Consider the following 27,514-nt stretch of genomic DNA (forward strand, 5'->3'; position numbering starts at 1 on the left):
GTGTGCAAGACATATAAATAAGGGTCATCGTAGTTTTTATTCGTGCCAAATAATTCACAATGACACAATGGCTCGTTATGTAAACACAGAACGCATGTAACATCATGCGCGCACGTAGGCTTAATCTATAAATGCTTGCAGAGTTCACGACTGTCGTTCACATGGTGTTCTCATGGTGTTCTCATGACGCCGTGCTTTCTCCTCCTCCTGCAGTGAGTCGGATTCCAGAGGCTTCGTTTCCTTACATATAAGGCATCCCTAAAAAAGGAAAGACAAAATGGTCCACAGCAGACAGACCAGAGTGCTGCTTTTGAATGACATGGAGAGTCTGGAGAGAACCCTATTCCGGCTAGAGCAAGGTATGGCATTCAGATATTACCCGTTTGAAGTTTTGAACCCGTCTATATGCTGCCACATAATAGAGGCAAGAAAGGAATACAATGTTCAGTCCTGCTGTAGGGCTGATAGTCATATTCATGAGGCTATGGGGCTTTTGTATTTGCATTTGCAGTCTGTCAGTCAGGGCAGTCATTTTCAACAACTCTGATTGATTTGTCACTCCTGTTTGTATGTCCGATTTGTATGTCACTCCTGCGGTGCATTCCATTCCATTCCAGATCATCCATTGATTGTATGTGATATCATCTGAATATTGCTTTCCATTTGACACTTATGTGAAGTAACCTAGAATATTCCGGGGAAGGGATTCCAGCTATTAATAGCAAGCCAGTGTTTGCTCTTTGGCTCAACTTTAAACTTTAAACAAGATTAATCCCTGAGCCAAGCGATGTATCACTTTAGATATTGGATTTTGATTTATACTGACTGAGCTTTCCGTGACGTATCACGCATAGCAAGAGTGGATCACCATGTATATACAAAGTGGACATGTTTACATCTGGATGTATTGTTTGGTGTCACTTACAACAAATGCAGTAATTGTCATTGACCTACTAACCTTTCTAATTTGACCGTAGACCACACAAGCAGTACTTACACATTCTGAATGTTAACACTCAATATGATGTAATATCTTCCCATCAGGCTTTGAGCTCCAGTTCCACCTGGGCCCGACCCTGCAGGGGAAGAACGTCCGCGTCCACACTAACTACCCTTCCGATGGAGAGAGATTTGACCGCCTGAAGTTCCGGCCTCTTGACTGGACCAAACCCACAGAGAGAGAGGATGACTCAGACAAATTCTGCAAACTGGACTTGCAGGTGGCAGGGTCGTACCAGTATTACTTTGCCACTGGGTGAGCGCTGTTTCTGAGTTTAGGGCCAAATGCCCATGTGTATCACACACCATCTATGAAGCTAGGATATTGATAAGTGTTACATGCAAATCGTGAGTTTAGAATTATAAGGTTCGATCTCCGTTTAGGGTAGTTCAGAGATATTGAGCGTCAAAGTATTTACATTCCATTATGTTTTGTGAGATGGAACCTTTGTATATTATGAATTACTAACTAAAAAATGTCAACATTTAAAAAATAACACCACACAGGCATTAATGAACACCTAATGGATCAGATTATGTAAAAAACTAAATTTTGACAAAAATTGAGATATAACCTTATAATTCTAACGTCACCAAGTGTTGCATGCAAATAAACAAACACACAATATATCCACTGACATCTTCTTGGCTTACATAGGAATGAGGAGAGAACGGGTGGTGGCTACATCGTGGTCGACCCTGTGCTGCGTGTGGGCGCTGACAACCATGTCCTCCCCCTGGATTGCATCACCATCCAGACATACCTGGCCAAGTGCCTGGGACCTCTGGACCAATGGCAAGACGTCCTCAGAGTTGCCAAGGAGACCGGTGAGGGATGGCACGGGAAGGCTCTGTGGCCAGCATAATCTGGGAGATGTTTTTTTTTTTTTTTTTTTTGCTTCATCAGTTTCAGCAACTTGTACAATCATGTCCTGTTTTGTCTACTGTTTTTTTTCCATTCTTCCATAGCTGTACACATATTATGGTCTATGAGTGTTGTTCATAGACCACACTCATAGACCATAATATGTGTACATACTGTTACCTAATTTGGTCTGAAGTGCTATCCTATCCTAAAGACAAACAAAGGCAAACTCTTTACTCATTAACAGTCATGCGAGTCAAGATGAAGACCACAGTATTTCTTGGTGTTTGTTTTTGCCTGTATTGATCCATGTAGGATTGTGCTGTACAAAGAAATTGGGTTTAGACGTATCTGTTTGGTTATACTTGTGGTCATTGAACCATTTAAATGACCCCTCAACTACAATGTATGTTGTTTCTCCGTATCATGTTATGTCCAGAAACTTTTTTGGGTATTACTGTACATTTCAAAGGCAGAATAGTCTTCTACAATGAGTTTAGCGAAGTGTTATGTGAGACACAGATAGCTGTTGGTTCAAAGACAGGAGGCTGAATAATTAATATTGTAAAACAATGTAAGACAAAAGTGCGCTGACCGAAGGGTGAAGGGGACCATCAAATGTTCAAGAAATCGAAGTGTATCTTATTCATTAGCAGTGAACCAACAGTTCGGTCCACGGTGCCTTGATCATGGTTTTACAGATATAAAGTTGTCGTCAGTAATGGAACATCATCATCGTCAACCCTCTCTCAATTTCTCCAAAGGGTACAACATGATCCACTTCACTCCCCTGCAGAAGCTGGGCCTCTCTCGCTCCTGCTACTCTCTGGCCGACCAACTGGAGCTGAACCCAGAGTTCTCTCCCCCGGGGAGGAACTACACCTGGATGGACGTAGGGAACCTGGTGGAGAAGCTGAAGAAAGACTGGAACATGGTGTGCATCACTGATGTGGTCTACAACCACACAGGTTAGTGGGCATGGCCTAATGCTAGCTGCAAAACGGTGACTGAGGCTACGTTCACACTGCAGGTCTTGATTTTTTACACAGATCCGATTTTTTTGTTTGGCAGTTCACATTACTTTTAAAATGTGACCTATATTTGATCTACATTGACTCCCGTGTGAACATTCCACGGCCCTGAACAGACCCGCATGTGCAGAAGGACAGCGCACTGTTTACAATAATAATAATACATTAGACTTATATAGCGCTTTTCTAGACACTCAAAGACGCTTTACAAACTGAAAAGATCGAGAAGAAAAAAAGAAAAAAAAAAGTATAGGGGTCTAATTAATTTGTTGATTTCTAAAGCTAAGTGTCTTTGTAGGATACAGGTCTACTCTGTACACTGTCGGCAAGTATATCTAGATTTATGATATAATATATATGATAACATGATAACGTTACAACCAGATTCCTTTTCAAGTTTTTGTGCAGCGGAAGCCGAGCAAGATATGAGCAAGTGGGTCTAGAGTGCAGGGTTGCCAGATGGGGCGGGTTACCGCCGAATGGGCTACTGGATTTATCGGTTATAGACTGGTTAGGCTGTAAATTGTCAATCCCATCTGGCAACCCTGCTAGAGTGACATAAAAGTCGCATTAAAAGCGACTTGACAATTCAGACGGCGGGCGCGTTGCTAAATATCAGATATGTATCCGATATAATACCACCTCTGAACGCGACCCAGGTCGGATTCAAAAAAGTCAGATTCCATGCGACTTGCGCTGTTCCCACGGTCATGCATAAATCAGACCTGAGTCGCGTGTCGGCCCAAAAATCGGATTTGGGTCATATTTCACTGCAGTGTGAACATAGCCTTAATTCCCACTCAACTGTTGCCCTTTACATGAGACGAACATGGCAGTGTCAGCTGTGTTCTTGCATCATGGTCTCGGTTTCCAAGGCAGCATTTAGCCTCTGTTCATGTCAGAAGGTCAGTTTAGCTGGTTTAGCAAAGGGGGATAATTCATCACTCCATGATGGGTCTTCAAAGGCCAGAGATGAGGGTGTTTACATTTGTGTCACCTGTCTACACCTTCGCTAGTTATTTGTGCCTGTGATACGGGTTGGGGGGGACGGTTCCACCATGTCTGCAGCAGATGTATTTACGCCTGACATTTTGCTTTTTTGTCGTTGAATTAATGAAATGAAATAATACAGTTGTCTGACCATGATCAGACTGAGATTCGACCGTTAACCTTTCAGACTGGCCATTGCAATATATAACATGGTTGGTGTCTTTTTCCGTTTATACATTTTTGATATTACGATGAGGGTATTCATTATTATTCATTAGTCTCACTATTGGGTTTAACATTTTCATACCTTTCAATTACTGATAGATGTCATATTTAATGAGATTCCTTTTATTTGACTCCTACTTCAGTTACAACAGTTTACTTTCCAACTAGGCTACTATATCCTGCAGTGGAATATAAGATACCCTTTGAGGGTTTTAAACCTTGAATATGTTGATGAGGTTGATCATTCATTTCCATTGTGGTTGACAAACATGTGTTTTTTCTGTCTACGATGAAATATACATTCTGGTAAGATATAATCGCCTATGAACCAAGGCCGGAGATAGCTATGGAGTGAGGTCAGCCCACCCAAATGTGCGTCTTGCCCACCCGATCGAAAGTTGTTGTTTGTTTTATATATATTCCAGGGGCGTGTTTGAATGTGTAATCTCATATTTGTATGTAATGTAGTGCCATGTACTACTATGTCTATGTATGTCCTATAGTGTACATCAGTGTCGACACCCCCCCCCCCCCCGTTGGTTCCTGCCCACCTCCGGTGTTGGTCTTGTGCCAAGCCTCCTATGAACACATCCAAAGATCTTTACAGTCTGCACCATATAGCTGTGCTAAAGATAGAGTCGTTCAATTCCATACTGCCGTGGGGTGGCTGTGGCGCAGGAGGTAGTGTCTAATGATTGCAAGGTTGGCAGACCGGCGGTTCGAGCCCCGACTGGCCACATGTCGAAGTGTGCTCGGGCAAGACACTGAACCCCAAATTGCTCCCAATGAGCGAGCTGGCGCCTTGCATGGTAGCTTGCCACCATTGGTGTGTGAATGTGTGTGTGAATGGGTGAATGAGAGGCCGTTGTAAAGTGCTTTGGAGCAGCTTTGGAGCTGCAAAAAAGGCGCTATATAAGTTACATTTACCATTTACTGGCATGAAATACAATACAAACAACGAATGGCACTTTTCATGGGGGAAATGCTACTTGAATGACACTTCAGTAAGAAGTCTCTGTTTCTATTAATCGATTCTATTCATTTTAGGAGTAATATGACATTTTACACTTGAGAGAATGGTTGTATTTTTGTCCCCTTTTACCAAGCTGTATCTTCTATGAACTCAGGTTATCTGAGGGGAGTGAAGACTATACACAACAGCCTATAGACTACAGACTACAGACTAGACACAACAGCCTATAGACTACAGACTACAGACTAGACACAACAGCCTATAGACTATAGACTACAGACTATTACACAACAGCCTTTGCCAACCCCATTCACGTTCAGTCATAATGAAGGCCTTCTCTGTGGCCGACAACAAGTGTTCAGAAGGTCACACTGTCACGGCTGTGAAATCCTATCCTCTGTAAAGCTCAGAGGAGATCCCCTGCCCTGTCTCAATCTATAAATGGGCACATGGATATGCATGTCATGTGTCCTCGGTGTACAGTCTTTCGGCCTACTGTTCTAGACAGCAGTGGAGAACACTGCGGAGGTGGAGCACATTAGCTTCAAGATGTTTGCTCTTGGTAATGCAAAGTACCAAATAGTTGCAGTTAAGTTATTACAATTGAGTACATGTTACGGTACATGTGGGAAAACTAGGGTTAGGGTTAGGTGCTAGGGTGACTTGGTACATGCTGGCATCTCTAACCCTAACCCTACCCCTAACCCTTACCGTAGCACCCTAGCACCTAACCCTAGTTTTCCCACATGTACCGTATTCCCACATGTACCGTAACACATACACAACAATGATCATTCGATTGTTTGGATGAAACAGTCTAAACTAAGTGTCCATGACTTTGATTTGATTTCCATACAAGGGTTACTGAGCCGCTGTTTTATTAAATGTTTTAATGAATCTTGCTTTCATTTATTTCTTCTCCCACCCCAGCTGCTAACAGTAAGTGGCTCAGGGTCCATCCTGAGTGTGGGTACAACATGGTGAACTCTCCCTACCTGAGGCCGGCCTGGGTGCTGGACCGAGCCCTGTGGCACCTCACCTGCGACATCGCCGAGGGGAAGTACAGCGACCGCGGCGTCCCAGCACTCATTGAGAACGAACAGCAACTCAACGTGAGTTAGGTTCACCCTGGGGGGAGGAGGGAGAGAAATGATGGTAGAAAAGAATAATCGTGATCTTAGAATGATAAGGTTCTATCTCCGTTTAGGGTAGTTCAGAGATATTGAGCGTCAACGTTTTTACATTCCATTATGTTTTGTGAGATGGAACCTTTGTATTTTATGAATTACTAACTCAAAAATGTCTACATTTAAAAAAATAACACCACACAGGCATTAATAAACACCTCATGGATCAGATTATGTAAAAAACTAAATTTTGACAAAAATTGAGATAGAACCTTATAATTCTAAGCTCACGAAAATATGGTAGAAAAGAATAATGTTGATGTATCTGGATCTACTTCTTGTATCCGTCTTCTTCCAGGCACTCCGAGGGATCCTGTGGGAGGAGGTGTATCCCAGGGTTAAGCTGTGGGAGTTTTTCCAGGTCAAAGTGGAGAAGGCCGTGGAGCAGTTCATGAAACTGCTAGAGACAGGTGAAGGCACCGACTTACTCTTGTCTTATTTCAGTTCCTAAATCTTGAAGTTTCAAACCCATCCTGTCAGTTAGGCCTTATGGGATGAACGCTGTTTAATATGTGTGATTGTGTGACACGCAGGTAGTTTAAATAATCATCTTACACTGACGGTAATTAAGTGTGCTTGCAGTAGCAAGCAGCACTTATTAGTATTGTAGACCTACATATTTTCTTCTTCTTTATTATTTATTATTATTATAGCTAAATTTGCCCCGGCTACTCGTCCCACAGTTTTGGCACTAGGTAGACATGAGGTGTCAAAACATACAGTTTACCCACAATGCCCTGTTTTGCGCAGAAACCCAAAACTTGGCCCCTGAGTGAGCCAGATAGACATGAGGGGTGTCAAAACGTGCAGATCGTTCCCACTCACGTTGCCGTTGTCCGGTGGAAGGTTACGGAATACGGTTTACCCACAATTCCACGTTTTGCGGAGAAACCCAAAACCCAAAACTTGGCCTCTGGGTGAGCTCGAGGAACGCGGTCTTCGCCTGGGGGTGCAGGGGAGTTAGCTAACTAGCGCTAACTAGTTAGCTAGTGCTAGTTAGCTCGGCCCCTGGGTGAGCTAGAGAAACGCGGTCTTCGCCGGGGGATGCAGTGGAGTGGCCCGGGAGGGGGGGGGGGGGGGGTGCAAGCACACTTCACAATGTCTACAGGAATTGTCCCTGTCTAGTTGCAATATGATCTCTTCATATATTATTTTAACCATTTCATTTTTTTGGTCACCTCTGTCCATCCAGGCGGTGGGGCAGTAACTGCAGACCCAGAGGGTAAAGCCCAGCTGAGGATCATCCAGGACCCTCAGTGCCGGCGCTTTGGGAACACTGTGGACATGGCCTCTGCCCTGGAGGTCTTTGTGCCCCACAGGTGGGTCCTGCAGAGGTCTGCTTCACAGCCACTGACCTGCTTCTGATGACGCGCAACACTGTGTTGCATTCTACTGTGTTGTACCCTGGATAAGAACATGGTGTTAACACATCGTGAGCTTAGAATGATAAGGTTCTATCTCCGTTTAGGGTAGTTCAGAGATATTGAGCGTCAAAGTTTTTACATTCCATTATGTTTTGTGAGATGGAACCTTTGTATTTTATTAATTACTAACTCAAAAATGTCAACATTTAAAAAAATAACACCACACAGGCATTAATAAACACCTAATGGATCAGATTATGTAAAAAAACTCAATTTTCACCAAAAATGGAGATGGAACCTTATAATTCTAACGTCAAGACATCTAAGGGTTTGGTAGAAACTTTGCAACATTGCTTTGCATTGAAATTGACTGGTGTGAAACCGACAGTATGTACTGTATGTAACATGGTACATTGACACATTTGGGCCCAGTTAAGTAAATAACGTGTTCCGGTCTGGTGGAAAGGTCTGCATGTCGGTGTTTCTCAAGTCACGCAAATGACCAAAAAGCTTCTTAAAAAAAGGATCACTAAATAATTTGTGAATTGGATTGTTTGTCGTCGTGTTTCGATTCAGAGGGATTTTCTCAGGTATTTGGTTTGAGGTGGACTAACATTCAAATAAGCATCATCTTCTTAACTGTTTTCACATTTCAATGTATGACGCATCACGTCTGTACTTTAATAATCTGTAAACTGAAAAATGACCTTTTTCACCAGACCCTGTCACATATAACTTAAACAAACATGAAGAGGATTAAAGGGGGGAATTGAGTCCTTGGAGGTAGTAGTTGAAGTGTCAACCATGTTGTTTCGTGTGTTTGTCTCAGTAACAGCCCAGCTGCCATTCAGGAGTGTTGTAACTGGTTCAAGAAGAGACTGGAGGACATGAATGAGGAGCGCTATAAGGAGATGCACTACAATGCAGAACAGGTGTGTGTGTGTGTGTGGGGTGTGTGGTGTGGTGTGTGTGGTGTGTGTGTGTGTGTGTGTGGTGTGTGGTGTGTGTGTGTGTGTGTGTGTGGTGTGTGTGTGGGGTGTGGTGTGTGTGTGTGACGTCACTTTTGGTGCGTTCGTAAATTCGCTCCGAGAGCGCCGGAACATACCCGGGGTGCTCTCTGACCTCTCTTGAAACCAGAGCATATTTACGAATGCACCCCTTTGTATTTCTGTCAGGCAACCAACTGCATCGTGGGAAATGTAGTTTACGAACGCCTTGCAGACCACGGGCCTAAGTTGGGACCTATCACACAGGAGGATCCAGTGGTGACAAGGTACTGCACAAAATGTGTTGTACATTTTGACATGTTTACATATAAGATACATTTATGAAGTGCTAACGAAGCTAATATGACCTCTCTTCTACTATGCAGATATTTCACTTTCCCATTCGACAACATGAACTTCGACCAGGAAATGCAGCTGATGAACCAGCCAGACAAAGCGTGTCACCTCCTGGCTCACAACGGCTGGGTGATGGGAGACGACCCCCTGAAGAACTTTGCAGAGCCGGGTCAGTTCTCCTTCTTAGACAGGCCACCCTAGCTCAACTCACCCACCCTCTGTGAGGTATCGCTCAGAAGATGTTTCTATCCAGCCTATGCCAGAAGGTGGTGTCAAAGACTTATTTTTATTTATTCATTATCTTTTTGCAATATCACTCCTTTTCTATATATTATATATACGTATATATTATATTTGTTATTATATATTATCACGCAATATCACTCCTTTTCTATATATATTATATATATATATATATATATATATATATATATATATATATATATATATATATATATATGTTACGGTACATGTGGGAATATGGTACATGTGGGAAAACTAGGGTTAGGGTTAGGTACTAGGGTGCTATGGTTAGGGTTAGGGTTAGGTTTGGGGGTAGGGTTAGGGTTAGGATTAGGGTTGGGGTTAGACATGCCAGCATGTACCAAGTCGACGTAGCACCTAACCCTAACCCTAATTTTCCCACATGTACCGTATTCCCACATGTACCGTAACATATATATATAATTTATATTTTCTATCAAGTTTAGCTGTATGGTCACCCTCCTCACCTTTGCCTGTAGGCTCCAAGGTGTACCTGAGGAGAGACCTGATCTGCTGGGGCGACAGTGTGAAGCTGCGTTACGGCGACAAACCCGAGGACTGCCCGTACCTGTGGGCCCACATGAAGAAATACACCGAGATCACAGCCAAACACTTTGCTGGCGTTCGTCTGGACAACTGCCACTCCACCCCGCTCCACGTAGCAGAGGTACAGTACGCTGTTCCATGTAGACAGCCACGTGCACAGTGATGTTGCAATTTTGTGTCGAATACCAAATTCCTGTCGGGACTCGCTAGTGTGACAAATAAGCCAGCCAAGCGCCTAGCGTTTACCTCAGAGTCCAAGCCCCATATGACAGTTTGTGTGTTGTGCCCTGTAGGCGATGCTGGCGGCCGCCAGGGTGGTCAGACCTAATCTCTATGTGATAGCAGAGCTGTTCACGGGCAGCGAGCTGATTGACAATGTGTTTGTAAACCGCCTGGGGATAACCAGCCTGGTCAGAGGTACTGCCCTATCCCAGGTTCTATCCCAGGTTCTGGGAGGACTGGGGTTTGTTATGGGTTGTGGAGAGAAAGCATTGTTGCTGGAGCATGTCACTAATTCTGTGCCTTTTTTGTGTTTCTTTTTTCTTTATCTTGTTTTTGTTCTTTCGAATCCTCTTTCTCTTCTTTCTCAACCCTTTTTTTTAATACGTTAATATCAAATAAACACATTCACTTTGACACTCACTTATTTCTTTATGCTGAATTTTTTTTTTTTAAACCCCTCACCTTGATTTGCAATCAACCTATTGTACTACCTGTACTATCTTTCTATATTCTCTACTACCTTTCCACTTAATTGAACCCTATTATATTTCCCTACATTGTTTTCTCCCTGTCCCTCCACTCACCTGTGTGTTGCATGGTGGTCTTCAACACTGTGCATGTTCTCATCTTGACCCTTCCTTCGGCCCAGCCTGTACTCCTGCATACCCAATCTCTCTTTCTCTCTCTCTCGCTCTCTCTTTCTCTCTCTCTGTCTCTGTCTCCCTATCTCCCTGTCTCCCTATCTCCCTGTCTCCCTATCTCCCTGTCTCCCTATCTCCCTATCTCTCTCTCTCTCCCCCTCATCCCCCTGTATGACCTCTCTGTGCTGTGCGGTGTTGTGCTGTGTGTCCTGGGCTGTGTGCTGCTGTAGTACATGCTGAAGCAGGCTCGTGACCTGAGGCCTGATCTGTATGTGGTGGCTGAGCTCTTCACCGGCAGCGAGGAGCTGGACAATGTCTTTGTCACTAGGCTGGGCATTACCTCCCTCATCAGAGGTAAGAGAGGAGATGGAAATATGTACATCATCCAATGGTATAAGTCAATAGAAAAGTGGGTGGGTGGGTGCGGGGGGGGTAGTTTTAATTTGGCATGGATGTTTTTTTGTTCATGTTTTTTGCTGCCTTCTTTTGAACGATAACACTTAATGAATCTGCAACAGCGATCATTCCTTGGACAAAAATATCGATATGAGTGATATTTCAAACCGGTAATGATTTTGCTACGGCTGATTCACTCCGTCTTTGGAGGTAGAGCACGGCGCTAACAACGCTTAGGTTTGGGGGTTCGATTCCTGCTGGGACCGTATATATACTGAAAGATGTATGCACTCACTGCCATGTAAGTCGCTTTGGTTAAAAGCGTCAGCTGAATGCTACATTGTAGTTTGAGATTGTGGCATTGCTATAGAAGACTACAATGACCATGTTGGTTGTCTAGTTGTCTAGTTGCAACGGCAGCCTGTTGAGGTGCGGTGTGACTCTGTGTTCTTTCCTCAGAGGCGATGAGTGCAGGGGACAGTCACGAGGAGGGCAGGCTGGTCTACAGGTTCGGAGGAGAGCCCGTGGGCTCGTTCGTCCAGCCCAGCCTCAGGCCACTCGTTCCCTCCATCGCCCACGCCATGTTCCTGGATGTCACCCATGATAACGAATGCCCTATTCAGGTACGTGTAGCGTGTGGAACTAGGGGTTGTCAGCGAAACGTTGATTACACCACTTAAACCTGCTTTCAAACGAATTAGGTTTGATTTAATATTTAATTCCGTTTTCTTTCTTTCGTCAACTATTGTATCAACCGAGAAACACAGCAGTGTCTGTATGTGTTATGCAACCATGTGACTGTGTGTTTTGATGATGGTGTGTTTAACACTTAATCAGCCGTGAGCCTGTGAGTAAAGATCTTTGCACTCGATCAAATTTCAGGACCCTCCTTTCATGACTCTTCCTAGATATGTGCGTTCTACCACGCAGTATCCTTACATTTTCAAAACCACATCAGGATAAGCTAGTAGAAAGCTATTTTGCAGTTTTTCTGTGTAGGAAGCAGGCTAATTTACAAGCGGCCAACTAGTGGTCGTTGTGTGTAAATAGCAGCTTGAGCATTGTGAAGAGGGGGTTTGCCCCCAAGGCGGCTCTTTTAGTAGGTAAAAAAGGCACGGCTGTTCTAGTGTTAATAACCTCTCTCGGGTGTTGTTGTAGATTCGCTCTGCGTACGACGCCCTCCCCAGCTCTGCCATCGTCTCCATGGCCTGCTGCGCCACAGGCAGCACGAGAGGCTACGACGAACTCGTTCCACATCAGGTGAGAAACAAAACACATCACTGGCACAGCACCAGAATATTTGAAAGACCTTTTGCCAGCATATCAGCCCAATAGAGCTCTCGTCTTCTGATGCTGGTTTTCTCTGTGTACCACATGTACAAAAGAAGAGGTTTGGTGAGGCTGCATTCTCATTTTATGCACCCAAATTGTGGAATGCACTGCCAGTTTACATTAGGGATGCAACCTCGGCACATACAGTATGTTCAAGTCAAGACTAAAAACCCATCTTTTTAATATTGCCTTTAAATTACTAAATAATTAAATTAAGATTATGTAATAATTGGAGCACTTTGAGCTGCAACATTTGCAGGAAAAGCGCTATACAAATAAAGTTATTATTATTATTATTATTATTATTATTATTATTATTATTATCACGGCTGCATGAACAAACAGAGTGTGTGGTGTGGGTATGTAAATAAGTACGTCAAGTTTATCTCTACAGCACCTATCCCAGACCAGGGGTCACAAAGTGCTTTACATACTGTATATAAAAACATAATAAAACAGCAAAAAAATTATAGCAGGTTAAAAGAAATGGGTCAACAAGTGAAAATAAGAACAAGAAACAAATAACAAGTGTACAACAATATCAACAGGACGCAGAAAGACAGGCTTTTAGGGTTAGCCAAAAGCCTGTCTATACAGGACAGTCTTCAGCTGTTTTTTGAAAAGCTTCGACCGAGACCGCTGATCTAAGATCCGAGGGAAGAGCATTCCAAAGTTTGGGAGCCATGGTTTGGAATGCTTGATCACGCTCGGTGTGTGTGTGTGTGTGTGTGTAACCTCGACATTCCTGTTCAGATATCTGTGGTGAAGGAGGAGCGCTTCTATCCCAAGTGGAACCCGGAGGCCAAGCCTTCCTGCCCAGGAGAGGTGAACTTCCAGACGGGCATCATCGCAGGGAAGCTGGCCCTCAACAAGCTGCACCAAGAGCTGGCTGGCAAGGGCTTCTCTCAGGTCAGCTGGATCCTCTGATATCCATTCAGAGAAACATATAGAAACATAGAAAGTCATGGCTATAGATATGATTGAGTGTTTTTAGAAGCTGGTCTGGGAGGGGCGGCGGATTCAGTTACTCTTCAGAAAAGCACTTGATTTCTTGAGTGCTATAAGCTCTGTGTGTGTGTGTGTGTGTGTGTGTGTGTGTGTGTGTGTGTTTGTGTGTTCTTGTGTTCCCCAGGTGTATGTGGACCAGGTGGACGAGGACATAGTGGCCGTGACCAGACACTGCCCCAGTACACACCAGTCTGTGGTGGCTGTGTCACGCACCGCCTTCCGGAACCCCAAAACCTGCAACTACAGAGATGAAGTGCCACCTATGTTTATTCCAGGTACTACACCCCCCCCCCCCCCACACACACACACACACACACACACACACATAGAGGATATTAACACTTAATGAGCCATGAGCTGGTTGACCTTGACCTCTGTGACCGACCCCTGTGAGTAAAAAAATAAAAATAACATGTTATATCTTTGCACTCAATAAAATGTCAGGACCCTCCTTTCACGGCTTTTCCTAGATATGTCCGTTCTACCACCCAGTATCCTTACATTTCCAAAATCACATCAGGATAAGCTAATATAAAGCTATTTTGCAGTTTTTTTCTGTGTAGGAAGCAGGCTAATTTACAAGCGGCCAACTAGTGGTCGTTGTGTGTAAACAGCAGCTTCGAATTGTAAAAAGGTGGGTCATTTGACTCTTTTAGTAGGTAAAAAGGCACGGCTGTTCGAGTGTTAAGTGAATGTATCCTTTGTGCTCTGCAGGTAAGATAGAAGAGGTGGTCCTGGAGGCCAGGACTGTAGAGAGGAGCGCCGGGCCGTACAGGAAAGACGAAGACAGCATCAACGGCCTGTCTGAATACACCGTGGAGATCAGAGAACACATCCAGGTAACGCCAGCACAGCACTGACCCTATGGGATTCCTACATAATGACCCCATTTAACAACACTATAGGCTTCTCAATCCTGAGCTCTTTCTTTCTCTTTCTCTCTGCCCCCCACCCCCCCCTCTTCTCTGACACTCCTTCCCTTTTGAGCGAGCATGCCAGGCCTGGCTCAAGTTCCAGTATTAGTTCCAGTTACTACGGTCCTCCATTGTTGTTAGTTCCCCGTCTGCTGAAGGGTTGTGACATTCTTACACAGTGGGCTATAACATAGGAACAAAACAGGTTCTGTTTTTGCAAAAAAAAAGAAATACAATGCTATTACGGAGGTGTCTATAATTTGTGTGTTATGTAATTTGGAAATACAAATCCTGCATGTAACACCTATGATATGCGGGTTTCTGTACCATTGATTCTGTACCACCAATTGTTCTATAACATATATATATATATATATATATATATATATATATATATATATATATATAGTGTTGTTCCGATACCATTTTTTGATCCCGATACCGATACCGATACCTGACCGTGCAGTACTTGCCGATACCGAGTACCGATCCGATACCACGGCGTTTGAAAAAACAAAACAAAAAAACATGTTTTTTGAGACGCATACTCAGCTTGATGTAAAATTATTGCTAACACTTAGTCTGGCACTGCTCAAAACCTTTGTAAAACAGGAAAAAATACCAACAGAGAGTGAATGCTATAGAACTTTTTTTTATTGTCTACCTGGTATGGTGACAAGAAAATCAAACTCTTATAAAACCTGAAATGTGGCTCTCACAGATGCCAATCAGTGCAATATCCATTTAAGATATAAAACAGTCGTAGTAGTAGTGCAACAGCAAGTTAACATTTACAAACAAAATAACTTTAAGATATAAAACAGTCGTAGTAGTAGTGCAACAGCAAGTAAACAATTACAAACAAAATAACTTTAAGATATAAAACAGTCGTAGTAGTAGTGCAACAGCAAGTGAACATTTACAAACAAAATAACTTTAAGATATTAAACAGTCGTAGTAGTAGTGCAACAGCAAGTAAACACTCAAACCTTACTTCTGATTAAGCAGCATCACTGGCAGATTAGCCTTGAGAAATACAAGCATCTCAGCGTTTTTGGCACTCAGCCTGTTCCTCTTATCATCTAAAATATGTCCTGCTATGCTGAAAAGTCGCACGCTATCTACACTTGTGCAAGGTGCACAGAGGAAGACCTAAAACTCTCGCGCTAATAGTTGTTGTTGCTATGGGCCTTAGCCTAGCTTTAGTGACTTCCTGCTTGCGGAGTCACATGACGTCGCTGAACACTACCTACACTACGTTCGTGAAGTCGTGCTGGAACTCTGACCAGCACTCGTGGAACGCCTCTCGTCCAATCAAAGCACTCGGTCCCTTTATGACGTCGAGCCCAGTGTGCGCTTCGGCGCTCTCGGAGCGAATCGACGAACGCAGCAAATGCCGTATGATATTCGTGGTATTGAAAGTCCTTGCGTGCGTTCCTCCGCGAGGAATTTCTTTTGAGCAGACATTACAAACTGCATATTTGTTGTCTCTTTCCGACACTGTGTAAATTTGGTATCGGGTGTTATTATTTGTTAGTACTCGCCGATACCGATACCAGCATTTTTGTGCGTATCGGTGGCCATGCCGATACTAGTATCGGTATCGGAACAACACTATATATATATATATATGTTACGGTACATGTGGGAAAACTAGGGTTAGGGTTAGGTGCTAGGGTGCTACCTACGGTTAGGGTTAGGGTTAGACATGCCAGCATGTACCAAGTCACCCTAGCACCTAACCCTAACCCTAACCCTAGTTTTCCCACATGTACCGTATTCCCACATGTACCGTAACATATACTGTATATATATATATATATATATATATATATACTGTATATATATATATATATATATATATATATATATAATATCTATAACATCTCTTACAGTTAAAGGACAGCAAGGTCGTGAGGCAGGCTGATGTCACATCAAACGGTCGCAGTGAATTTGTCCAGGAGATCATGTTTGAACACCTCACCCCTGGCAGTGTGATAGTGTTCAGGTAAGAGGGTTAAGACACTCCAAATCCCACCACTGGACAGTCACTGAAACCTTTAGAGCAACCTAACTCAACCACTCATATTTGATGAGCTAACAGTTATGCACGTATATTCAGTATGCCTACATTTGCCTACACAGGAATTTATTCAACAGCTTTGTGGCTATCGTTGTACCTCATCTAACTAGCCATTCTGATCACACTGTGGGATGATCTGCATTGTCCTTTCCCAGGGTGAGTCTGGACCCCAAGTCCCAGGAGCTGGTGGGGGTTCTGAGGAGACATCTGATCCAGTTCAGTCCTCATTACAATGCAGGTCGGTCGAGGCTTTAAAAAAAAAAGACTGTCCTGTATAGACAGGCTTTTGGTTAACCCCAAAAGCCTGTCTTTCTGTGTCCTGTTGATATTGTTGTACACTTGTTATTTGTTATTACTTATTTGTTATACTTCTTATTTTCACTTGTTTACCTATTATAACCTGCTATAACTTTTGCTCTTTTATTATGTTCTTATATATGTAAAGCACTTTGTGACCCCTGGTCTGGGATAGGTGCTGTAGAAATACATTTTACTTACTTACTTACTTACTTACTTACAGGCAGCCTGCCGGACAACAGCGCTCCAGCCATACTTACTACTCCACTGGAATCGTATGTACTTTACACTGTAAAGCCCAATGCACACAGCGTGCGATTTCTGTTGCACGACAACATTCCATTTTGAAGTTTGAATGGAAGTCTATGAGAAAATCGCATCGCAATGCACACGGCCCCGATTTTAATCGCACGGCGAAAATTCGATTCCATTCATGACAACAATGGAATGTTGTCGTGCAACAGAAATCGCACGCTGTGTGCATTGGGCTTAACATACAGTAATAGTCGTCTCATGAGCCAGACTGTCTCTGAATGTCTCACATAGGCTAGGCAGATGAGTCACTTTTACATGACTGAACTTGACATGCAATTGCATAATCCTATTACTATATACTGTTGTATATCAAGAAGTACATTATATTCATTCATAACATAGCTACTGTTTTGGGTCTGTCTACTTTCAAGTGCTTTTCCGATTGAAAAGATCAGACATGGCTCTATACAACAGTGTGCACCTCCCTGACCGTACCTCTCTCCCCAGTATCATGTCTACGCTGACGCTGGCGGACATGAACATGCTTCTGTTCCGCTGTGATGAAGAGGAGAAGGAGGAGGGAGGAGGCTGCTACAACATCCCCTCCTGGATGTCCCTCAAGTACGGAGGCCTACAAGGTACAATTTTAGGACGAATAGAAAAGCACAACAGAAATATTTGTGAAGCTTTTCTGCATGCATCGTGTGTCCTAATCCCTTATACTATGCACATTTGAATGTGGGAAGTCATTGACGTCATCTACTGCCCCCCAGCACTGCGTCTCCTGAAGACACCCGCTTTTCCCCTCTACTGTGTCCATAAAAACATCTATTGCCCCCCTTGTACTGTTTCTCTGTTTCTCCAGTGTCTAAATATATTATTTAAAAACAACAACCTAGGTTTAGAAGAAGGTGATAGAAGAAGGTTTTTCCTTCTATCAGTGGCCCCGGGCCTGAGCTGTATTACTCTTCCTGCTACGACTGGTGGATTGATGATTCACTTGCTTAGTATTCAAATGTATTGATTGTAAGTCGCTTTGGAATAAGGCGTCTGCTAAATGCCAAAAATGTAAATGGCTCCTCTTACTGTTTTATCTCTCAGGTCTGATATCAGTGATGGCAGACATTCGTCCCAAAAATGACCTGGGCCACCCGTTATGTGACAACCTGAGACAAGGGGACTGGATGATCGACTATGTCAGCAACCGCCTGGTGGCCAAGGAAGGAGCCCTGGGCGAGGTGAGAGTAAACAATAGAAATGTGATGTCTGCTCTTTGCAGGGTTCCCGCGCTGGTCTTAAAAAGCCGTTAAGTCTAAAATCCAGCAATGCAATTTCTAAGGCCTAAAAAGGTCTTACATTTCAGTTATTAGGTCTAAAAAATTAGGTGCTAGGTTTTAAAAATGTGATTAGCTTGTCCTGCAAGGAAATCAGTCCGACCACATCTATTTACGCGGAAATGAACATTTACTTTTGAGTAATTATGGGACTTGTTTAATTATCGTTCAGACTTTTTTGTCTGTATGGCAGTGCAATCTCGAGGATGACAAAAAGCTATCATATTGTGTCGCGAATAGGTCTAAAATTCTATTCAAAGAGGTCTAAAAAAGGTCTAAAAAGGTCTTAAATTTGACTTGTTGAAACTTGTAGGAACCCTGTCTTTGCTTTTCTTTATATTATATTCTATGTACTTCTTTTGTACTCAGACAAAAGCATCACTGGACAATTATTTGTATGGAAATGTTGGACTAAAATGGACGAGGGGGGAGGAAGGCGAGGGGAGGGTTGGGGTAATGATGTTAACTCATGTGAAAAACCAATAAAAAACTGAAGAATTATTTTTGTTATGTCTGCTGATGGATTGTTCCAATATTGTAGATCACCCTCCTCATAGCTGCTGTTGTTCCACAGGTAGGGAAGTGGCTCCAGGCCATGTTCACCTATCTGAAGCACATCCCTCGCTACCTGGTGCCATGCTACTTTGATGCCATCATCGTCGGGGCTTACACCACCGCTCTGGATGTTGTCTTCAAACAGATGTCAAGGTTGCTATTTCGATGATTTATACTGTTCGAACATGTTCAAATATGAATGTGTCTGAGATTTGTAGTAACAACCATTACCACTACACATATAATACCTTTGTGTTGCATTGTATATTATTTGGTCACTTTTTCTATCCTGTAAAATGTACAAACATTGACCGCTGTGTTCCTCTGTCTCTGTGTCCCTCTGTGTGATTGTCCTACGGCTCTCTCAGGTTTGTGCAGAGTGGTTCCACCCTGGTGAAGCAGCTGGCTCTGGGCTCAGTGCAGATGTGTGGGGTGGGGCGCCACCCTGCCCTGCCCCCCCTCTCCCCAAACCTGGAGAACGTGCCCTACCGCCTGAGTGATGTCACCAAACAGGAAGAGCAGAGCTGCGTCTCCCTGGCTGCAGGTGAGGCTGGCCAGCTGTTTCTACTCTACATGCCAACTGTTAGAGACAGGCAAAGCGTGAGCTTAGAATTATAAGGTTCTATCTCCGTTTAGGGTAGTTCAGAGATATTGAGCGTCAAAGTTCAACAATCCTCTGTCTGCTTTCTCTCTCTCTCTCTCTCTCTCTCTCTCTCTCTCTCATTAATGCATACATACATACAAACAAGTATATATGTGGATGTGTGATGCTGTCCTTTTAACTTGGTCCTGTGACTGTAAGTGGAGGAGGTGTGGAGATGTACGTACGTTTCACTCTTTTATCTGTGCTGGAATGTTGGATGTGTGCCGCTGTCTGTCGTGCGTGTTCTTTGTTTTTAACATATAACCTGATTTCTTTTCAGCCCCTCCCCCACCCCCCAAGAGGCTTTTGTTTTTTGCCAGGCCGCCAATGTAAATAATAATTAGTTCTTATTGGCCCTGCCTGGTTAAATAAAGGTTAAATAAAAATAAATCTATATATATTTTTGTTGCCTCGTATGTCTGTTTCTCTCAAGGTCTCCCTCATTTCTCGACTGGTGTTTTCCGTTGCTGGGGGCGGGACACCTTCATTGCTCTGCGAGGCCTGATGCTGGTGACAGGAAGACACCTGGAGGCGAGGTCAGTATCACTGCTGCCTGGGGGACTCACATGGCTGGATATTCAGGTTACTCACCGGTTACTCTGCTAAATGTCCTTTAGTATGTAAATGAGCTGCACTTATATAGCGCCTTTATCCAAAACGCTGTACAACGGCCTCTCATTCATCCATTCACACACACATTCACACACCAATGGTTGCAAGCTACCATGCAAGGCGCCGGCCCGCTCACTGGAAGCAATTTGGGGGGTTCAGTGTCTTGAACAGTGTTATGTCTTTTCTACCAATGTGGCATATCTGTTGAACGGCTATGAGTCTTTAAAGGAAGCTTTCACCGATTGTCACCGATTGTTCTTTAAGTAGTCAGAAAATATAAAACATTTTGAGCAAATAAATAAGGGAAAAAAAGCTTTTTATTGGACCAGAAAGTAATAGGTCAGAATGATGATGTCCAAGAAACTCCATAGTGCTTTGCGCCTCCCAGCTAGCCACAGAGGCGCATCTATTCTAAGACGCATGACGGTAAACATAAGTGACAGATGGATGCGCTAGCACCATGCTTATGGATGTAAACAAACCAGGAAGTAGCTAATTCAGAAAAACGATAACCTCCCCCCTCATTAAATCTCCTTTTTGAAAAAAAAACATGTTTTCCCCCAAATATATCACTCGGGTCAAATCCTCCAACTAGCGATTCCTAGATTTTAAACGACCGAACGCATTCGGAAGTTGTTTTCACATGCCCACGCATTCGTACAGGGATCCGGGCAACGATTATGAGGTCCAACAATGTTGTCAATGGTTATTCCAATCCCTTACCATATCTCATGACATTTTTGGTGTCCTAGAGTCTTGCTGAATGGCCATAGCTGTGTTTTTTTAATTGTATATGTTACGGTACATGTGGGGATACGGTACATGTGGGAAAACTAGGGTTAGGGTTAGGTGCTAGGGTGCTACGGTTAGGGTTAGGATTAGGGGTAGGGTTAGACATGCCAGCATGTACCAAGTCACCCTAGCACCTAATCCTAACCCTAGTTTTCCCACATGTACCGTATTCCCACGTGTACCGTAACATCTACACATATCATGTGACTGGTTTCCACAGGAACATCATCCTGGCCTTTGCAGGCACTCTGAGGTACGGTCTGATCCCCAATCTGCTGGGCCAAGGCACGGGCGCTCGCTACAACTGCCGTGACGCCGTGTGGTGGTGGCTCCAGTGCGTCCAGGACTACTGCACCATGGTCCCCGACGGTGCCAACATCCTCACGTGCCCTGTGTCCCGGATGTACCCCACTAACGTGTCTGATCCACAGCCAGCAGGAGCCTGGGTACATTTCCGTTTACGTTTTTGGCATTTCGTGACATTAGAATTATAAGGTTCTATCTCCATTTTTGTAAAAATTTAGTTTTTTACATAATCTGATCCATTAGGTGTTTATTAATGCCTGTGTGGTGTTATTTTTAAAATGTTGATTTTTTTTGTTAGTGATTAATAAAATACAAAGGTTCCATCTCACAAAACATAATGGAATGTAAAAATACTTTGACGCTCAATATCTCTGAACTACCCTAAACGGAGACAGAACCTTATAATTCTAAGCTCACGATTTAGCAGACGCCTCATTCAAGCGACTTACAATCAATACGTTTGACTAAGCAAGTGAATCGTCAATCCACCAGTCGTAGCAGGAAGAGTAATCCAGCTCAGGCCCGGGGCCATTGGCAGTCTCTGTGATAGAAGAAGGTTTTTCCCTTCTATCACCTTCTTCTAAACCTAGACTTTTTTTAAATATATAGACACTGGTGAAACAGAGAAACAGTACAAGGGGGGGGCAATAGAAGTTTTAGGGGACACAGTAAAGGGGAAAAGCGGGTGTCTTCAGGAGACGCAGTGCTGGGGGTCAGTAGATGTCTCAGGATGAGCAGTTAAAGTGTAACCTGAAGAGATTGGGTAAGGGCATGGGTGGCAAACAGATAGTTCGTAGTTGACTCTAGAAAGACTCACTGAAAAATAGATCTGGTGTCAAGAGTTGGAAGTACTTTTTCCATCAACCGGGTTTGGATTATATTGTTCAATTTATGCGTGGAGCCCATTCAACAATGGCAGTCTATTACTGATAAAGTTGGGGCTTGTCATGACCCTTTTTCTATCCTCCATCCCTATTTGATTCCCTGCTCTGTATCTGTGGTGTCACCTCTTCAGGACCAGCCCCTGTACGACGTCATCCAGGAGGCCATGCAGCGCCACATGCAGGGGATCGAGTTCAGAGAGAGGAACGCCGGACCGCAGATCGACCGCAACATGACCGATGAAGGTCAGTTCCACAAACGGAGCCGCCATCCTAAAGAATCTTACAAAACCTTACACTTGTTTAGAGTATCGCCGAGACGTCAGTTATGGCTGATGACGAAGCTGATTTCTTTCACTCGCAGGGTTCAACGTCGAGGCCAAAGTGAATCACGACACCGGGTTTGTTTACGGAGGAAACCGGTACAACTGTGGGACATGGATGGACAAGATGGGAGAGAGTGAGAAAGCTCAGAATAAAGGAATTCCAGCTACACCCAGGTAAGCTGTTTCCCCCCCAATGGTGGATGTGAAGTGCTTCACTAATATTGCTAGTTTTTCCCCATATCAACCTACTCTGTGTATATTTGTGAGCTTAGAATGATAAGGTTCTATCTCCGTTTAGGGCAGTTCAGAGATATTGAGCGTCAAAGTTTTGTGAGATGGAACCTTTGTATTTTATACATTTCTAACTAAAAAATGTCAACATTTTAAAAATAACACCACACAGGCATTAATAAACACCTAATGGATCAGATTATGTAAAAAAGTCAATTTTGTACAAAAATGGAGATAGAACCTTATAATTCTAACGTCACGAAGTGCTTCACTAATATTGCTAGGTTTTTCCCCCCCATATCAACCTACTCTGTGTATATTGTGTTCTTAGCGTTGCCGTACTTGTTCCTGAGGGAAAGTGTGTGTGTGTGTTTCAGGGACGGCTCTGCAGTGGAGATAGTGGGACTGTGTAAATCCACCGTGCGCTGGTTGGTGCATCTGCATGAGAAGGGACTGTTCCCTTACGCCACCGTCACCATTCGTAGAGAGGGTACGTTCTACTGAAGAGTTAAATCTCCCTAACGTGGGTTATCTGTCTCTCCCAGTTCACACAGATCAGACCAATGTAATAATTTAAAGGCTCATTCCCAACAACAATGCACTGCACATTTATTTTTATTTTTATTATGTTATTTTTTCTGAGTGGGGCAGTCCCACTCATATGTTTTCAATTTGATTGGACAGATACAGGAAAGTAAGGAGAAGAAGGGAGAGAGGGCATGTCAGCAGGGCTTGGGCCGGATTCGAACCCATGCCGACATGGGCATAATGTGTGCAGTGTGCACTGTTAGACGGCGGTGCTAGACCACTGGACCACCCCCAGGCCACCACTGCACAATTTTGACTAGAACCTAAGATCGTTTTAGAGGTTGTATTCTGTCTTATACGCCTTAACAGGTGGGGATCTCGCTGTGCCCTACTCGAAGTGGGACCGAAAAATCCAGGAGAACTTTGAGAATATGTTCTACGTGTCTCTTGACCCCCATGACCCCAACGAGAAGCACCCTGACCTGGTCCACAAGAGAGGCATCTACAAGGACAGCTACGGGGCCTCCAGCCCCTGGTGTGACTACCAGCTCAGGCCCAACTTCACCATTGCCATGGTGGTGGTAAGCGCTGCACTGAACACCATCCTTTGTATTGACTATTGAGGTACAGGAACCAATTTCCAGTGAAAAGACTTGGTAGAATGGACTGCACTTATATAGCGCCTTTTTTGCTGCTCCAAAGCCCTTTACAACGGCCTCTCATTCACCCATTCACACACACATTCACACACCAATGGCGGCAAGCTGCCATGCAAGGCGCCGGCCGGCCCGCTCACTGGGAGCAATTTTGGGGTTCAGTGTCTTGCCCAACGACACTTTGACATGTGGCCAGCCGGGTCTCGAACCGCCGATCTGCCGACCTTGTGATCATTAGACGGCGACTCTACCTCCTGCGCCACAGCCACCACCATGAGAATGAGTTGTATCTGTCCCTTATCTGTCTGTGTGTTAGGCTCCAGAGCTGTTCACTGTAGAGAGAGCCTGGGAGGCCCTGGAGGTGGCAGAGAAGAGGCTGCTCGGGCCTCTGGGAATGAACACTCTGGATCCAGAGTGAGTGACTCATCACCATATGAGCTGAAATCCTTTAACCTTTTTTATTTTTTATCCTCCTTATCTCACAGTTAATATTTTTTATCTTTTTGTTCTTCCTACCCAGTGACATGGTGTATTGCGGTGTCTACGACAACGCTCTGGATAACGAGAACTTCAACGTGGCTAAGGGCTTTAACTACCACCAAGGACCCGTAAGTGCCTTTACCGCCTCCATTTAAGGAGCCATCTGGGATTCAAACAACAACAAAATGGCCATACAGTGGAGTGTAAACATTTGGGCACCCCTAGTCAAAATGCCTAATGACTAATTGTAAAAAGAAGCAAACCAAAGCCATGTTTAACTTTGTAGCATTTAGGGTTCAGGTTTGCTTTCAATCACTTGGAGATTAATTGTAACAGACATTTAAACCCGGGGTGCCCACATTTTTTGCACCCCACTGTATAAAAGTGGTTGTATATGAATATTAGTAGTAGTAGTAGTAGTAGTAGTAATGCTGTTTGTTTAGGTTAGCTAAAGGTTTTTAGCCAAGCCAGCCGAATAGCAACTTCTGCTACGGTACAGTTGCACAATATGGCTAACAGTACCCTCTCTTTCCTCTGTATTGTCTTTGTCATAACCCTTACCTAACCCTACCTTCATAACCCTTACCTAACCCTGTCATAACCCTTACCCAACCCTACCTTCATAACCCTTACCTAACCTTGTCATAACCCTTACCTAACCCTACCTTTTAACCCCTTTATGGGAATCAATTGCACACTGTGTGGATCAGGTTGTCACTACCAACTGATCAAATGGTGAGAAAAATATTAAACTTTATATAGAAAATAATATTATCCCAGTCACTCTACACATTTGTTCCTACTCAGCCATTACACTTTATAGATTTTTATTTTATTTTTTTAAAGTGTCCTCAAGCCTCAGGGTTGCATTCCTGAGTAGTTTTTTTTCCCTCTCCATTTGCTCAGTTTGTAGTGACGACCTGATCCACAGAGTGTGTAATTGATTCTTAATCAAATCAGGGACCTACAAAAAACAAACCTTTTCATTCTGAAATCAACTATTAGCACCCAGGTGGACTCAATTCAACTTATTGAACGTTTTACCTTTGAGCGCAGGAAAAACAATAGTGAAGGGGGCGAAGACTTTTCATTTCATTAAAAAAATGATATCACTTTGACATTATGTACAGTATCTTGTGTAGATCAATGTCAAAACATTAAACAACAAATACAAAATGTGGAAAACATCCAGGGGGGTGAATAGTTACCGAAGGCACTGTACCAATCTCAGATTGCTCCTTGAACATTTTCTCAACGGACAGCAACTTTTTGGTGGCCATTCTGAAACCATGTTCATGTTTCCCCCTCTCAGGAGTGGCTTTGGCCAGTGGGCTATTTCCTCCGTGCCAAACTTTACTTTGCCAAGAAAATGGGACCAGAGATATACGACAAGACTGTATACCTGGTGAAGAACGTCCTGTCTCGGCATTATGTTCACTTGGAAAGGTAAGATAATAAGTCCAAGGATAGGTCAAACGACTGCACATATTGCCTGTATCATTTTGAAAAGGCCAGAGTAGACTAGAGTCGTAAGTAGGTTATTGTGATTGATGTCACATATTGATATATTAGATTAGACATTGACTTTATTGTCATTGCAGAGTACAAGTACCAGACACAGAAATGCAGTTTAGCATCTAACCAGAAGTGCAAATAGTGATATAGGGCAAAACATGATAGTGATAAGTGATAGGTACAGTATGGCAAGTACGGTAGTTAGATATATACAAGAGATGGATAGCAGTAAGCTATGTACAGTTAAGGTAGCTATGTACAGTATGGTGTATACAGATGTATACATTAGAGACTAATATAAAAAAAGAGGTAAGTACAAATGTGCAAACAGCAGTAGTGCATAGGGTCATTGAGTGTTCACAGTGACCACGGGTGTGTGCAAACAGCTGTAGTGCAACGGCTAAATTGGGTGTCCACTGTCCACAGTGACCGGGGCGGTCCACAGATACTGGGAGTCAGTGTACCACCCCATGTTGGGGGAGGGGGGGGGGGGGGATTGTTCATCAGAGTGACAGCTGTGTGAAAGATATCTTCTCTTCACTGCCCCTCAGGTCCTCATGGAAGGGTCTACCTGAGCTGACCAATGAGAACGGCCAGTACTGCCCCTTCAGCTGTGAAACCCAGGCGTGGTCCATCGCTACGATATTGGAGGTCCTGCATGATCTGTGAAGGGGAAACCCAGTCCTCTGAACACACACTGTGCCAGTCTGCTAGTCTATCTGCTAATGATGCTAATGTTTGTCTTCCTCCCTTCAAGATGTCTGTTTTCACAATGAACTTGTGATCTGTTACCGAGTGATGTTTCAGGCAGTGTTTTGTCGCGCACGTGTACAATGGCAATAAAATTGTGTTATGTTAAGGATCACAATCTCACACACGTGATTATACAATACCTCCTGTTAGCTAGTGCTTGGCGGGGTTAACAGAACTAAGCCAGAATAGACTTGTGTTATTATTGGTGAGGAGAAAAACACAATATGGGCGTTGGGCAGGTTCAACTATCGTGTTTACATAGTCTAATATTCATATTCAATTAACCCATTTCAACTGTTACTTTCATGTCCCATACCTTCAACTCTTTGCCCAACATTGGGAAACAGTGCATATGCATGGTCACTCTCAATTGAGCACTCTCATTCCCTATTAGAAAAGCAAAGTTGAACTGTCCTCTTGTCTTCCAGGACTAAATACATTCTACTGTATTTCTTTTCCATGTAACATTTACTCAGTGACGTGTGGTGAGAAGTCATAAAGTGTGTCAGGGGAATGTCATGCTGCAGCAGTTGTGAAACTATTCTGTTGTGTAACTTGTGTGTACCCCTATGCTTCACATGCTTCTCACCATAAAGAAAATAGGCAACATTTTATTTTTGTTCCAGTCCAAACCTGTATTGGTCACATTAGTAGAAATAAATCCTTTGAAGTAATCACTTCTAGGCGTTGTTGTCGTTGTTGTTGCAAAGTCATGATGTGTAATGTTTTTTTTGCTATGTCATGATGTGTAATGGCTTTGTTGCAAAGTCATGGTCATCAATTTACTACTACTGCATTTTTTTAACAAAGAGGTCAATCGAAATCAAAAGTGTTAATCACCAGAGCAGCACCAGAACAGTCAAATGTAACGTACTCTGTAGATTCCAGCAGTGAGGTGCACCAAAACGGATGTACTGTATTCGGTGGAGAGTTAACCAACTCCAATGAGTTTGTATGGTCTTACACT

General features: G+C 43.5%; 1 protein-coding gene across 1 annotated transcript; it reads left to right on the plus strand.

Annotated features, from left to right (window-relative positions):
• Positions 1-277: 277 nt before the first annotated feature.
• On the plus strand, positions 278-27,215 carry LOC308169307 (glycogen debranching enzyme-like; the record flags this gene model as incomplete). Its single annotated transcript, XM_080543993.1, has 34 exons — positions 278-359; positions 1,045-1,255; positions 1,658-1,827; positions 2,629-2,832; positions 6,014-6,195; positions 6,569-6,680; positions 7,463-7,589; positions 8,464-8,566; positions 8,810-8,907; positions 9,007-9,146; positions 9,721-9,908; positions 10,881-11,004; positions 11,506-11,669; positions 12,205-12,306; positions 13,132-13,287; positions 13,511-13,661; positions 14,101-14,225; positions 16,196-16,308; positions 16,539-16,621; positions 16,904-16,955; positions 17,443-17,573; positions 18,037-18,173; positions 18,844-18,977; positions 19,193-19,368; positions 19,901-20,003; positions 21,092-21,317; positions 22,193-22,304; positions 22,423-22,558; positions 22,993-23,105; positions 23,513-23,724; positions 24,116-24,213; positions 24,320-24,407; positions 25,592-25,725; positions 26,346-27,215. 34 exons carry the CDS (start codon positions 278-280, stop codon positions 26,461-26,463), a joined length of 4,605 nt encoding a protein of 1,534 aa, XP_080400119.1. The 3' UTR covers positions 26,464-27,215.
• Between the last annotated feature and the right edge of the window lie 299 nt (positions 27,216-27,514).

Source organism: Nansenia antarctica (genome assembly GCF_963989245.1).
Source record: "Nansenia antarctica genome assembly, chromosome: 13".
NCBI lineage: Eukaryota > Metazoa > Chordata > Actinopteri > Argentiniformes > Microstomatidae > Nansenia > Nansenia antarctica.